The 15,795-nt window shown below is 48.4% G+C and overlaps 1 protein-coding gene across 2 annotated transcripts in view; it reads left to right on the top strand.

Annotated features, from left to right (window-relative positions):
- DCUN1D4 (defective in cullin neddylation 1 domain containing 4) overlaps positions 1-15,795 on the top strand; it is a 253,334-nt gene that overhangs the window by 170,475 nt on the left and 67,064 nt on the right. For both annotated transcript variants that reach the window (XM_082266394.1, XM_082266393.1), the window contains exon 7: positions 3,641-3,732. In XM_082266394.1, coding sequence (XP_082122520.1) covers positions 3,641-3,732 — 92 coding nt within the window. The remainder of the gene's footprint in view (positions 1-3,640; positions 3,733-15,795) is intronic.

Genomic DNA, 15,795 nt, shown 5'->3' with positions numbered 1-15,795 from the left:
ATTGTTGTATGGGCAGTTCAGGATTTTAACCATGCTGGTAATCAGATCAGTTGGGGTGTTGAGCTTTAGGGAGCACAGACAAGTCTCTTAGTAGCCTCTGATTCCTTTATATTATTCAATGACTGTAGTTAGAGGAAGCGGTACACATTTGGGAACATTTTTATACATGCCTCCAGTGTGTGTAATAGATAAATGGTGACATGTAGTGATGGGATCGGGTGTGTTTGGATCGAGCCCACCAGGAAGCCAAACCTGCACACCGCCAATCATAGGCAGTGAAGCATTTCCTGACCGGCAGCTGCACATACACACGCTGGCTATGATTGGCTGTGTGCAGTGCCGGCTTTCTTGCGGGCTTGCTTCGAGCCGAGCCCATCGCTAGTGACTTGCATAAAATGGAGGTATGATTTCTCCTTATATTTATTTATTCAATATAGATCCTTTGTGAGAGAGATACAGTACAGGGTGAAACCCCCAAACAGGACAAATAGAATGATATTGGTATTTGGTGCTTCCCTTGTGAGTAAATTAGACCATGTATTTAATTGTTCTGGACTCTGACTTGTCCTTTCAGCCCCAAATCCAATCACTGTCCAAATCTTGAAGATTTCACCTTCGTAAAATCTCCAAAATACGTCCCTTTTTTGAAACCACTAAGAAATGTATTCACTCCCTTGTTAACTCGCCTTGACTATGGACTCATAGGCCTACCTCTTCACAGACTATCCCCTCTTCAGTCTGTCATGAATGCTGCTGCCAGACTCATCCACCTTACCAACCTCAATATCCGCCACTCCTCTCTGCCAATCCCTCCACTGGCTTCCTATTGCCCAATGAATAAAATTCAAAATATTAACTTATTTACAACTCTGCCCTGAGCTACATCACTAATCCTGTCTCCATATATCACCCAGACTGACCTCTCAGCTTCTCCAAAGACCTCCTGCTCTAGCTCCCTTGTCTCCTTCTCCCATGCTTGTCTCCAGGAATTCTCCAGGGCCTTTCCCATCCTCTGGAAATCCCTACCCCAATCTGTCTGGGTATCTCGTACCTTTCCACTTTTAGGCGATCCATGAAAACTCATCTCTTTAGGGAAGCTTATTCTGCCTTCAGCGAACAACTGAATCTTTTATTTCTCCCATCAGTTCATCCCTCACAGTTATTACCTTATGTTCCGCTTGCCCCTCCCTATTAAATTGTATGCACCCAGGAGCAAGGCCCTCCTAACCCTCTTGTAGTGTTACTGTATTGTCTCCCTTTATATTGTAAAGCGCTGCGCAAACTGTTGGTGCTATATAAACCCTGTGTAATAATAATTAACCGGAAGGATTTGCCCCCTTAATGACCAGGCCATTTTTTGCGATTCGGCACTGCGTTACTTTAACCACTTCCCGCCCGCCCTATTACAAAATGACGGCGGGAATGTGGTTGAGTTATCCTGACCGGACTTCATATGACGGCGGCAGGATAACACCGCTCTGGGCGCCCCCCGGGGGCGCGCAGAGCGGCGATCGGTGATGCGAGGTGTCAGTCTGACACCCTGCACCTCCGATCTCGGTAAAGAGCCTCTGACGGAGGCTCTTTACCATGTGATCAGCCGTGTCCAATCACGGCTGGTCACATAGTAAAACAGGAACAGCCGTTGATCGGCTTTCCTTAGTTCGTGCCTGACAGGCACGAGTAAAGGAGCGACGATCGGCGGCTCCCCTGACAGGGGGGGGGTCGGCACTGGTAATCAGATCATTGATTACCAGTGCAGACCCTCGGGGGGGGGGGGGATGCCACTAGAACCACCAGGGATGCCCACTATGACCCCAGGGATGCCCACTATGACCCCAGGGATGCCCACTATGGCCACCAGGGATGGCAATCAGGGCTCAGGGAGCCCCCCATTGCCCTCCCCATCAGTGATGCCCACCAGTGTCCTCCCTATCAGTGCTGCCCACAAGTGCCCATCATTGCCATCCTTTAGTGTCGCCCACCAGTGCCCATTATTGCCCACCAGTGCCGCCTATCAGTGCCCATCAGTGCCGCCCGTCAGTGGCGATCAGTGCTGCCCATCAGTGCCCATCAGTGCTGCCTATCAGTGCCCATTAGTGCCCGTCAGTGCCACCTATCAGTGCCCGTCAGTGCCGCCTATCAGTGCCCATCAATGCCGCCTATCAGTGCCCAGCAGTGCCGCCTATCAGTGCCCACCAATGCTGCATATCAGTGCTACCTATCAGTGCCACATATCAGTGCCTATCAGTGCCGCCTATCAGTGCCACCCCATCAGTGCCACCCCATCAGTGCCACCCCATCATTGCCTCCTCATCAGTGCCTGTCAGTGCAGTCTCATCAGTGCTCATCAGTGCAGGAAAAAACTTATTTATTTACAAAATTGTATAACATAAACAAAAACTTTTTTTTTTTTCAAACTTTTCTGTCTTTTTTTATTTGTTTAGCAAAAAGTAAAAATCGCACAGTTGATCAAATACCACCAAAAGAAAGCTCTATTTGTGGGGGGAAGATGATATAAATTTGGTGTAAGTACAGTGTTGCATGACCGCGCAATTGTCATTCAAAATGCAACAGCGCTAAAAGGGGAAAATTGGCCTGGGCAGGAAGGGAGGGAAGTGCCCTGTATTAAAGTGGTTAAATTGCGTGGTCGTCCGACGCTGTACCGCAATAAAATTGATGTCCTTTTTTTCCCCACAAATAGAGCTTTTTTTTTTTTGGGTATTTGATTTCCTGTGCAATTTTTTATTTTTTTGCGCTATAAACAAAGAAAGAGCGACATTTCTGGGGGAAAAAAAAACATATATTTCACATTCTGCTATATAACATTCCCAAAAAATGTTCATCCTTTTAGGCCAATTTGTATTCTGCTACATTTTTTTGGTAAAATCGCAATAGGCGTATTTTGATTGGTTTGCGCAAAAGTTATCTCGTCTACAAACTAGGGGAAAGATAAACGTTTTATGCCTAAAGTGGATCAAATGCGTGGGTAAAGCGCATCCCTGATTTTTGTTTTGATACTGGCAATAGACTGAGCACAATAATTTGATTGTGATGTGACCACTGTCCTTCAACACAGGGAAAGGAAAAGGTTTTGTATTGCTCAAATATTTTTCAGCAAACTGAAACCTCTTACTTTGTGATATAGAGCATTTTAACAATCAGATGTGCTTGCTGAAGTCACACAAGGAAGTCCTATATTTCCTAATCTTTTATAACAATGCTTGGATGATAAGCATTGGGTCATCTAAGCCCACCCTAACAGGCCTTTGGATAACAAACCTCTTGTGCGTGATTTCACTTGATCCTCTACCTCTCTATAGTTCTGTAAACTCTAAATTAAAGTAGTGTATGTGCATTCTGGTTAAAAAAAAAAAGCACCAGCAAAAATCAAGCGTACAGTACAAGGAAACTGCTTGATCCTAAGTATCCAAATAATTTTCACTACCTCCCAGAGAGATACATTATTGTATCCTTCTTGCATGTGTGTTGTTTTTCTGAAGAATCTAGTGTCACGAGTGCCTAAGGGGACTGTTGTGTTTTGAGATTCTAATAATTGGATCTCTACTGGTTTTCTACTGTGGCAATGAAGTCTCTTACATGTTCAGACACTCATTATCCTGTATTTATTCTTTTCCCACAGGTTGTTATGCTGGTTTTAGCCTGGAAATTAGATGCACAGAACATGGGTTACTTTACATTACAAGAATGGTTAAAAGGAATGACTTCCCTACAGTAAGTAGTTGCCAAATAGTCTTAATATGTTAACATGTCATTGATTAAAAAAGCTGTAAGATGTAAGAAAATATGTGTAGCCTCATCAGTCAGAGGCTGCCAAGTTCCTTAATTAACATACTAGAGAAAAGTCTCCCATGGGGAGTATATAAAAGAAGATTTTATTGTATAATGATTTTTAAAAATAGTGCATAAGATTAAAATATCATTGGCAATTCTGGTTGTTCAGTAGTACTTCTATGAACAGTGTACCCCTATGTTTAGGGCATTCAACAACACATATACAATAAACAACATTTCTTTATATTGTGCCGCAATTTTCCAAAGTGTTTCAATTGACTTATAATCTTCATCAGGGAAAAATATGGGTACCTGTATAGAAACAAAAACCATGCTCACAAAAATGTATATCGTCTTCATTTGTGGTAAATTGACACAATCATATATTACTTATACAACCAACCAGAAATAAGCAATACAAGTCGTTCAATGTTCGCCTTGAAAGAATCCCAGGGCTCAATAGGACCCAAACATCTAACCCACAAGGGGCCAGAAGAGGCTTCCCACGGCCGCCAAAGCCATCCGAAATGGAGTCTATATGAAAACAATATAATGGCTTTCTCTAAATAGAATGTCAAAAAATGCCTGGCTTATATAACCGGTATCTCCAGTATGAAATGGATATAGAAAACATAATTCTAACCCTCAGTATGATGAGTGTCAGGATACCAAGGATAGATCACTATGAACTTCCTCTTTCCAAGATGGATTTAGACAAGATATACAGTATCTCACAAAAGTGAGTACACCCCTCACATTTTTGTAAATATTTTATTATATCTTTTTCATGTGACGAAACTGAAGAAATGACACTTTGCTACAATGTAAAGTAGTGAGTGTGCAGCTTGTATAACAGTGTACATTTGCTGTCCGCTGAAAATAACTCCACACACAGCCATTAATATCTAAACTGCTGGCAACAAAAGTGAGTACACCCCTAAGTGAAAATGTCCAAATCGGGCCCAATTAGCCATTTTCCCTCCCTGGTGTCATGTGACTCGTTCGTGTTACAATGTCTCAGGTGTGAATGGGGGAGCAGGTGTGTTGAATTTGGTGTTATCGCTCTCACTCTCATACTGGTCACTGGAAGTTCAACATGGCACCTCATGGCAAAGAACTCTGAGGATCTGAAAAAAAGAATTGTTGCTCTACATAAAGATGGCTTAGGCTATAAGAAGATTGTCAAGACCATGAAACTGAGCTGGAGCACAGTGCCCAAGACCATACAGAGGTTTAACAGGACAGGTTCCACTTGGAACAGGCCTCGCCATGGTCAACCAAAGGAGTTGAGTGCACAAGCTCAGCATCATTTCCAGAGGTTGTCTGTGAGAAATGGATGTATGAGTGCCTCCAGTGCCTGTCAGTGCTCAGACCATACGCCGCACAATGCTTCAAATTGGTCTGCATGGCTGTCATCCCAGAAGGAAGACTCTTCTAAAGATGATGCACAAAGCCTGCAAACAGTTCGCTGAGGACAAGCAGACTAAGGACATGGATTACTGGAACTATGTCCTGTGGTCTGATGAGACCAAGATAAACCTAATTGGTTTAGATGGTGTCAAGCATGTGTGGCGGCAACCAGGTGAGTACAAAGACAAGTGTGTCTTGTCTACAGTCAAGCATGGTGGTGGGAGTGCTGCATGAGTGCTGCCGGCACTGGGGGGAGCTACAGTTCATTGAGGGAACCATGAATGCCAACATGTACTGCGACATACTGAAGCATAGCAAGATTCCCCTCCCTTCAGAGACTGGGCCATAGGGCAGTATTCCAACATAACAACCCCCAAACACTGAAGCTGAGGGTAAAGGTGATGTACTGGCCAAGCATATCTCCAGACTTAAACCCTATTGAGCATCTGTGGGGAATCCTCAAATAGAGGAGCGCAAGATCTCTTAACATCCACCAGCTCCGTGATGTCGTTGTTGAAGGGGACACTGTTATACAAGCTGTACACTCACTACTTTACATTGTGAAAAATTTAGTGAAATACTGTATAATATCCATAGGTCAGAAAGTGTAAATCTATGCGATAGGATCAAATGCCAGCTTTCATTATAATCATTAACTATAAAGCTTTGCCTTAAGTCTTCAAACGGAACTTCAAAAAGTCAAATATAATGCAATTGTATATAAAAATATATTTCTCTTACGTCCTCTGACAGTCGCAGCCAGTTCAGTTAGCCTTCACGAGTGGGTAATGCGCCTCTCTGCAGGAGTAGGCTAGGCAGTGAAAAGGTTAACAAACAAAAGCTTTTACACATAACACACCTCCAGGGGGATGTTCATCAGTTATTACTCATCATCCACTAGGTTCTACTCTTCAGTTTTATTCTGCCTAGCGTAGGAGTAGATCATAGGTTTACCTGCTGGGACCTATGTCTTTTTTGTCTTTTTCTTTGAAAATAGTTTTTTTTTTTTATTTCTTTCCTCACTCACTATCGCTAGTTAGTCAGAAGGATCCCTGGAGGACTACAAGCGACAGCAGAGCTGGGCCTTGCACTGGATAATATAGATCCTTCCGGAGTCCCGGCCTGCCAACGAGCGTCGCAGGTCATTGGTGTGCCCAGGCCTTGCAACGACCGTTCCCCCTGAGGACGGGGACGAGCCTGCGGAGAACCCATCTTCGCCGTGATGTCTCATCTCCGGAACGCCTGTGTGTTGCTAGCATCCCTTCCTGGCTGCCGTCACCCCCCTCAGGGTGGGAGGTGTTCCATGTCGGAGCGGTGCCCGCAATCTGTGGAATGGTGAGTGATACTACCCACGTGTCCCTGCGACAGTTATCTGGGGAAGTCCTCTGTTTTTTTCTGACTCAGAGCCTGCTTTGGTTGCCACGGACAATGTCCCCCCTGAGGGGTCCCAGTCCTCACGTTCAGATGGGATGGAGGAGGGGTCCTCTGCTGCGGCACAGGGCCGCGCTTTAGTGGATGCACTTCTTAGCTCCGTCAGGGAGACTTAAAATATTGTTGCTGAGCCCACCCAGTCAGGTTGGTGGGTTTCCTTTGGGTCCCGCAAAAGCCCAGGAGTCAGGTCGGGGGTTTTTTTTCCCTGCCCCGAGGAGTTTTCACGTAACCGCGAACGACCTATGGCATCGCATCACGCATATGCTGGCGTGCCTGAGCGGTTTAATTACGGTTATCCCTTTGCGGATGCTGTGGGTAATTGTTGGACGGTGTCACCGAAGGCGGACTGCACTGTTTCTAGGTTGAATACATCCACATTGATTAGATAAGGAGCTGCTCCAAATATATGTAAAAACGATGATAATGAATAAAATAATCCAAGACAATAAAGTCCAAGAAAACAGTCTTATAAATAGAGCTAGAAAGGGAGAAAGAGACCAGATCTCAGCCGACCAATCACCAGTGCGTAGCAGGAAATCCTAATTGCACCCTGTGCTGACACTCATGGCTTCTTACCAAAGAGATTGACCCTCTTTTCACAGAGCGGTCAAAACAGGCATTGGATGATAAAAACCGTGGTGAGACTGGTAGATCCTAATTCACTTCCACAGCTGACACAAGACTTCTTAACATAAATATATGATGATTCCCAAAACCATATACCGCTGTCTCTGGCAAAGTAGGCTCGAGGAGAGACAAAGGACAGCCAATAGTGAAGTAAGTCTAAACAAGCAGGGTTTATTAGAAGTAATGCACTTACATTTAAATCGTCATATCAACAGCATTGCAATATCTGAAAAGACTGCGGTGTGTGGCGTGCTCCACATCGATACGTCCGCCTTACGCGTATCGTCAAACTTGTGACTTGTGACAAATCCACATTGATGCCCATGGAGGACTCCCCGGTGTTCATGGATCCGGCGGATATGCGCGTGGTGACGCTTTCCCGCCACATATGTTTGGTGGCAGGCTCCCTGCTCGAACCTAGGTTAGCTTCGGAGATGGTTTTCTTAAGCTGTCACGGAATGGTCCAAGGTGCTTAGTTGCACCTTGGTGGCGCAGGCGGTCTCTCCGACTGCCCTTGACCTGGTGAATCACATGGCCCAGGCTGTGATGTACCTTTGTGATGTGGCCTTGGAGCGGGGCTCCTCTGATCGCACGGTTCCTGCGATTGGGGTCGCAATCCGTCGCCTTTTTTGTGGCTGAACATTGGTCGGCTGACCACGCTTCCTAGAAGTCTGTGTCTGATGTCCCTTTTATGGGTATTCGGCTTCTTGGGGAGGCCTTAGTTGCGTTGCTCGAAGGTCTTACAGGTGGTGCGAGTACCCATTTTGCCCCACACCTCTAAAGGTGTATTCTCCCCACGCCAGGCGGGGTCTTTCTTTCACTTTGTGGGTCTCTTCGTGCCTCAGGGGCACGGGAAAGAGGTAAATCCTTCTAGGCCTCAGGCGGTCACAGGAAGCCATGATTCGGGAAGTCCATGACCGGTCAGGCCGGTTCGGCAGCCCAGTCCCCCTCCGCCTGAGGGGCGCCCTCACCCATTTCGGGGGTGGGGGGCCGTCTGCATCACTTTTTGGGAACCCTGGTTGTCCCCAATTCGGGCTGGAACTGCTTCATTCAGGGTGCGAGATCGAGTTTCGTTCGCAAATCTCCATCTGTTTCCCGATCCAATACATGAGGCGGGTGCAAGAGCTTCTCGCCCGAGGAGTCATTGTGCCAGTCCCTCTGCAGGACAGGTTTTCACGGGTTCTGTTGCAACCTGTTCACGGTTCCCAGAAAAGAGAGAAAAGTGCGCCCGATTCTGGACCCTTAAGCCTCTCACCCGCTTTGTGCGGGTGCAGAAGTTCCGGATGGAATCCGTCCGGTCGGTAGTGGCATCGTTGAGTCCAGGGAGCTTCTGGTCTCTATTGACTTAAAGGATGCGTATCTGCTCCTCCTTATCTACGAGGGTCATCAGCAGTGGCGGCTGGTGAAGTTTTAAGATGGGGGGCGCAAGACCCCGCCCTTCTATTTTGACCCCTCCCATTCCTCAGAAGCCACACCCCTTATAGACTCCACCCATTTTGTCCCCTGTATTTTGCTTGTGTGAACAAATTCTCCCAATATATCACATATTAAGGGGTCTCTCAGTACTAGTATATCCCATAATAGGGAGCAGGGGCCCTATTATGGGATATACTGTGAGAGACACCCTATTATGGGATACACTGACTGAGAGTGGCACAAACCCCACAGTACAGACCCCCTAGCACAAACCCCACAGTACAGACCCCCTAGCACAAACCCCACAGTACAGGCCCCCTAGCACAAACCCCACAGTACAGGCCCCCTAGCACAAACCCCACAGTACAGGCCCCCTAGCACTAATCCCACAGTACAGGCCCCCTAGCACAAACCCCACAGTACAGGCCCCCTAGCACAAACCCCACAGTACAGGCCCCCAAGCACAAACCCCACAGTACAGATCCCCTAGCACAAACCCCACAGTACAGATCCCCTAGCACAAACCCCACAGTACAGATCCCCTAGCACAAACCCCACAGTACAGATCCCCTAGCACAAACCCCACAGTACAGGCCCCCTAGCACTAATCCCACAGTATAGGCCCCCTAGCACAAACCCCACAGTACAGACCCCCTATCACTAATCCCACAATTACAGGCCCCCTTTCAATGCAGCGACCAGCGTACATGCCCCCTTTCAATGTAGTGACCAGCGTACAGGCCCCCTTTCAATGTAGTGACCAGCATACATGCCCCTTTCATCCATCCATGATGATATATATAATGATATCTGCACACTCTGGTCTGGGCCCGGCCTGGCTAACTTGATATTATTCTTGCACCGTGACCTGCCTGTACCTACCTGTTATGGCCTGGCCTGGGTCACCCGATTCGTGTTCATTCGGACAACGCCACGATGGTGGCTTCCTTCATACACCTAAGTGGGCACCAAGAGTGCCCGGGCGGCCAGGGTAGTGGCCGAGATCCTGTCTTTGGCCGAGTTGCGTGTTCTAGCGATTTCGGCTGTTCACATTCCGGGAATGGAGCACTGGCAGGGGGACTATCTTTGTTGCCAGTCCTTGGACCAGGGGGAATGGTCCCAGCTTCCGGAGGTGTTTTGCCTCCTGTGTGCCGGTGAGGGACTCCGGACGTGGCTTTGTTCGCGTTCCGTCTCAACATGGAGGCGGGTAGGTTCATGGCCTGAACCCACGATCCTCTGGCAAATGCCACGGACGCGTTGGTGGTGCCCTGACACCAGTATCGGCTTATTTGGGCCTTTCCTCCTGTTCGACTGCTGTCCAGGTTCCTCCGCTAGTTGGCATCGGAACGGGTACAGGTAGCTCTAGTGGCCCCAAACTGGCCTTATCGGTCTTGGTACGCAGACCTCGGGCAGTTGGTTGTCAAGCCGCCTGGCAGTTTCCGCTGTGAGACTTTCTACTGTCTCCAGGGCCGATATTCCATCCTGTTTTACAGTCTCTGGCTTTGACGGCGTGGCTGTTGAAAGCCAAGTTTCGAGAGGAAAGGGTCTCTCGGATGCTGTTATTCCTGCCTTAGTGAAGGCTCGGAACTCTACTTCCAGGAAGATTTACCATTGTGCCTTGAAGGCGTATGTTGCCTGATGTGAGTCGCAAGGGTTTCATCCACGCATCTTTTCGGTAGCGAGGGTTTTGGCCAGTCTGCAGGAAGGTGTGGATCAGCGGTTGGCGCTGGGCACGGTCAAAGGTCAGTTGTCGGCCTTTGCCAGTTTTCTTCCAGCTTCCCTTGGCGACTCATTTCTTGATTCGCACCTTTACTCAAGGGGTGCGTCACCTGGTTCCCCCGCGGACAGCTCCTTTGCCTCCATGGGATCTACCTTAAGTTGTTGTCTGTTTTCTACAACGGCCTCCCTTTGAGAACATCTGAGTTACAGCTCTGCCTGTGTTGTCCCAGAAAGTTGCCTTTCTGGGGGCTGTCACCTCTGTTCGCAGTTCGAGTGTTGGTATTGGCGGCTCAGTCTTGCCGGTCGCCTTCTTTGGTCGTTTATAGGGATAACATGGTCCTGCGACCCACTCAGTCTTTTCTTCCTGCAGTGGTGTCTGCTTTCCACCTCATCGTTGTTCTTCCTTTGCTTCCGCCTTGGGCGGAACCCAAGCATCCCAAGGACTTTGTGCTGCGTTCCTTGCATGTGGTCCGGGCGATCAGGTTTTTTTGTCTGTCTGACGCTGAGTCTTTTGGGAAGTCTGATTCCATGTTTGTCCTTCCGAGGGCCTTTGAAAGGGTTCGGCTGCATCCGCTGCAGCCCCCTCCAGTTGGATCAGACTGTAACAATCCTACAGGCTCACCTGAGTCAGAGGACTGCTGGCCGGAGGTAGGAGTGGAGCCCAGTGGCAAAGACCGCAGGCAGGTAGTAGGTGCTGGATACCGGATGGACACCGCGTAGTACTCTGATGAGGACACGGGTTCACCTGAGGTGCGGAAACTAAGTGCTAGCTGGTTTTCACTAGAGCCCCTGATGGTGGGGATAGACTGCGCTGCAAGCTAACACCAGGACGCGGTCCTCAGGATCACCCAGCCAGGCAGAGTGCAGGTTCGGTCCGAAGGCAGAGGAGCAGACAAGGGATAACCAGAGAGAAGTCAGACGAGCCAAAGGTCGGGGCGGGCAGCAGTAAGCGTGGTCAGACAATCCGGATCGGCAACAGAGGTAGCAGTTCAGTAGGTAGGGACAAAGCAGAAGAGTAGTCGGTAGTCAATTCCTGGTCAGCGTTGGATTTGTGGTAGTAGATAAGAGCAGCAGGTGAGGAGTAGCTTGATCAAGGCTCAGGAGCTCAATAATCAGCAAGCTGGAGTGCTAGGGGCTGGACTTATATAGGTAAGTACCAGGTGTGGGGAATCAAGGGTGATGAGCAAGGCTTGGCAAGACTAAGGTTGAAATAATAGGCTTCAGGGAGGAATGTCCAGAGAGGACGGTAGCCTAGTAAGCAGGGCTACCGCCTGGGATGTGGCTGGTCACAGGTTCAAATCCTGACACAGACAGACTTTGGTTTAGGCATATTCACTATAGGCTCAGGTGCCTCCTTTTTCTGTGACGGCACGTTCTACTAAAGCCGTCGTGGCCTCTTGGCTTTTCCGCCATCAGGCTTCATGTGGCGAAGATGTGCGTAGCGGCGACGTGGTCTTCTGTGCGCACTTTCACAAAATTCTACTGACTTGTTGTATGGGCATCCTAGGATGCTTCCTTTAGCCGCGAGGTTTTGAGCGCGGTGTTTGTTTTGCAGAGATGTGTTGTTCTGTCTCTCTTATTGGGGTGTATTTGCTCAGGATTGGCTCCTGTTGAGCTTCTGTTGCCCTGTTGGCCCAGTTTTTTCTTCTCTGGCCTGGTTGACACGTTGCCTTTCCTTTGGTTACGTCTTCCCACCCCTCACACCTGCACTGCTTTGGGGCATCCCACTCATGAAGGCTAACTGAACAGGCTGCGACTGTCAGAGGACGTAAGAGAAAATAGAATTTTTGTAAGAACTTACCGTAAAATTATTTTCTCTGAGTCCTCTGAGAGTCGCAGCCCCCGCCCCTCTTTCTTTTTTGGGGTTGATAGTCTTCATGTACTGCTTGCTACAAAACTGAAGAACAGAACCTAGTGGATGATGGAATAGCTGAGAAACAGCCCCCTAGAAGTGTGTTTTGTGTAAAAGCTTTTGTTTGTTAACCTTTTCACTGCCAAGCCTACTCCTGCAGAGAGGCACTGTAACCACTCGTGAAGGCTAACTGAACAGGCTGCGACTGTCAGAGGATTCAGAGAAGAATTTTACGGTAAGTTCTTACAAAAATTCTATTATTTCTCTTTCGTTCATTGACAGACACAGCTCCATATCTTTTTTGACCCTTGGGTTATGCTTCTCTCCATACTGGTAGGACTAGGTGGAAACAAAACTTGACTATGCCCCTAGGGCAGTCCTAGGGGGTATACTTACCACTTCATGCTATAGGACTTCATTTTTTTTCTGCCTAGTCAGTAGTAAGGACCTGGTTCCCAGCTGGGATCTCTGGCCTAGCATTTTTTCCTTTTTTACAGGAATTTTTTTTTTGTTCATTGTTCTCTGTTCCTTTGAGAATTACAGTCAACTACCGGATTGGGCAACACACTGGATATCCTACATCCTTAGTCTTCCCAGTGTGGCCAGTGAGCATGACTCAACTGTTAGCTCTGCGCTAGTTTAGCCACAAAATAGCCCCACTGTACAGGGGCTGGCTGGTGAGTGAAACAGCTTGCGAGGATGCCTAGCCCTGGTCACAACATTGGTCACGGCCAGAGTCGCAGCGTACCTCTGGCCCGCAGCATCCCCATTTCCAAGTTGGTGTGGTGGACTGCCAGGAGTGGTGCCTGCACGGTTCCCAGGAGTGGTGAGTAGTGTCCCCCCTCTCCTATGTGGAAATATTGGGTTGGACGCGGGCCCTTCCCTCACTAGCAGGGTTCCCCTGCACAGGTCGCTCTCACCTACCCCCCCCCCTTAGTCCCCCCTCGGGTGCACGGGCTGTTGTGATGTATGGGGTGTCATATGGTGATGGGCTGGAGGGGGGTGGGAGCGCGCCACCGGCGGGTTACATTCAGATGATCCTGCAGCCAATGGCTGTGCGGGGGTCCCAGTGGAGACCACCCTGGTGGACTATAGGTACCTAAAGGGCCGATCTAAGATCCTGGGTGCCGTGCTGCGCAGTGTTTTGTGTAGTCCAGTAGCCATGTTTTTGGGGTTTCCCATTGAAGTCAATGTGGCGGCCATTTTCTTGTAGCCTGTTGAGCTGTGATGCGGCGGTGGGCCTCTAGTGGCAGTGACAGCGCTTCCTCTTCCTTTTCTTATCGCAATATGGCATGCAGCTTGGCGCTCTCTATTCTGCTCTGAGTAGGTGGTGGAGAGTCCCTGCGGGTATACAACTCTCTGTTCTGCCATAGCTGCCCCACTGGTGCGCTGGGACTTGCAGTGCCACAGCAGTAGCGGTGTGAGGGTTTTTTTTGTGACAATTGTTTGCATATTAAGGAAGGCCTCTGGATTAACCACGGAGTCCCTGGAGCAAGTATCAACACCTGACAAACCCTCTTCGGGACCCTCTGGGGCTCAGTCTACCCTGGTGGCCATGATGGTGGTCCTACAGTCACTTGTGTCAAAGGTTGATATGGCCTTTCAAAAGTGGCATAGCAAGAAGCCCCCCCCCCCTTTCACCTGTATCCTCTGCCTCCTCAAGAGTCTGAGGTGGTAGATTTGGTCACCGCGGGCGCGATTCAACACACTGGGTCTGCGTCCTGAGTGCTCTGACAGTGAGGATGGTTCCTCTTCCACTACGGCCGAGAATAAAAAGCTGCTTGTGGAGGCACTGATTGTATCAGTACGGGAAACTTTAAAATCGAAGGACACAGCTGATGCTGCGTCGGTTGCGCCGTTGCAATTTGGCACCCGTAGACAATCCAAGCTGACTAAGGTTTCGACGAGATTGTTGCTAGTCAGTGGGGATCCTCAAAATGCATGGTTGGATTACCTAGGCATTTCGCTAGTAGATATCCCTTTGAGGATTCTCTTTTGAAGAAGCTGACGGTTCCACCGGCGGTGGACTCTCCGGTTTCCAGATTAACTAACAGATTAACTTCTTCCGGTGGAGGATTCCCCATCTTTTAAGGACCCTATGGACAAGAGAGCTGAGGCTCTGGTCCAATGCCTTTTTAACCGTGGCCCGTTCAATTTTGAGGCTGCCACCACCTTGGTCTCCCAGACCTTAACGGAATGGGTGAAAACTCTTACGCCAGGATCTGGAAGGGGGTCAACATCCTCCTAAACTGGCTTATCAGTTGATACAGGGGCTACAGTACATCTGTGATTCATCCTTGGATGCGGCCCCTTTGGCTGGCAGATTGTCTGTGACTGCGGTAATCCTCAGCCGTATGATTTGGTTAAAGTACTAGTCGGCTGACCTTGCTTCCAAAAAGGTGCTGACTGATCTACTGTTTGCAGGAGACAGTTTTTTCAGTGCTTCTATGGAAGAGATCATTAAAGGTCTTACGGGAGGTAAGAGTACTTCCACAGGTTGCCAAGAGCAAAGAGCCTTGTCGTAAATGTGGTCCTTTCTTCTCGGCCCACAAATGGCCCTTTCGTCCTGCGGGCTCGCAGGACAAGGGACAAAAGTTCACCCGTCACTTTGTGGGGGGTTCTAAGAGGCCATGGGCTGGTAAGTCAAAAGTGGGTTCCACTAGTTCCACAGACAAGCCCTCCTCTGCCTGAAGGGGCGCCCTCACCTGTATCTGGGGTGGGGGGACATCTTTGCTTCTTTCCAAACCCGTTGACCTCTCTCATTCAAGACAAATGTATCCACAAGTTGATTCAGTCCGGTTACAAGATCGAGTTTCAGTCCTTGCCTCTGGCAAGGTTCTTTCCTTTCAACTTGCGCCTGTCCCCGGATTGGCTGCAGGGCCTTTATGGGGCGGTGCTGGATCTGCTATCACAGGGAGTAATTGTCCCAGGTTCCAGAGTTGGAACGTTTTCAGGGATTGTATTCAAATCTATTTACTGTTCCCAGGAAGGAAGGCAAGGTCCGTCTGATCTTGGCTCTCAAGGTCCTGAATCACTTTGTGCAGGTTTAGAAATTTTAGATAGAGTCCATTCGAACGGTGATGGCATCCCTTCATCATGAAGGGGATTTTCTGGCCTCTCTTGATATCAAGGACGCTTACCTTTTATACAGTGTCTTGCGAAAGTATTCGGCCCCCTTGAACTTTGCGACCTTTTGCCACATTTCAGGCTTCAAACATAAAGGTATAAAACTGTAATTTTTGTGAAGAATCAGCAACAAGTGGGACACAATCATGAAGTGGAACGAAATTTATTGGATATTTCAAACTTTTTTAACAAATAAACTGAAAAATTGGGCGTGCAAAATTATTCAGCCCCCTTAAGTTAATACTTTGTAGCACCACCTTTTGCTGCGATTACAGCTGTAAGTCGCTTGGGGTATTTCTCTATCAGTTTTGCACATCAAAAGACTGACATTTTTGCCCATTCCTCCTTGCAAAACAGCTCGAGCTCAGTGAGGTTGGATGGAGAGCGTTTGTGAACAGCAGTTTTCAGTTCTTTCCACAGAT

This window comes from Pelophylax lessonae (assembly GCF_965119305.1).
Source record: "Pelophylax lessonae genome assembly, chromosome: 1".
NCBI lineage: Eukaryota > Metazoa > Chordata > Amphibia > Anura > Ranidae > Pelophylax > Pelophylax lessonae.
The sequence above is the reverse complement of the archived record's forward strand: the minus strand, read 5'-3'. Positions and strand labels throughout refer to the sequence as shown.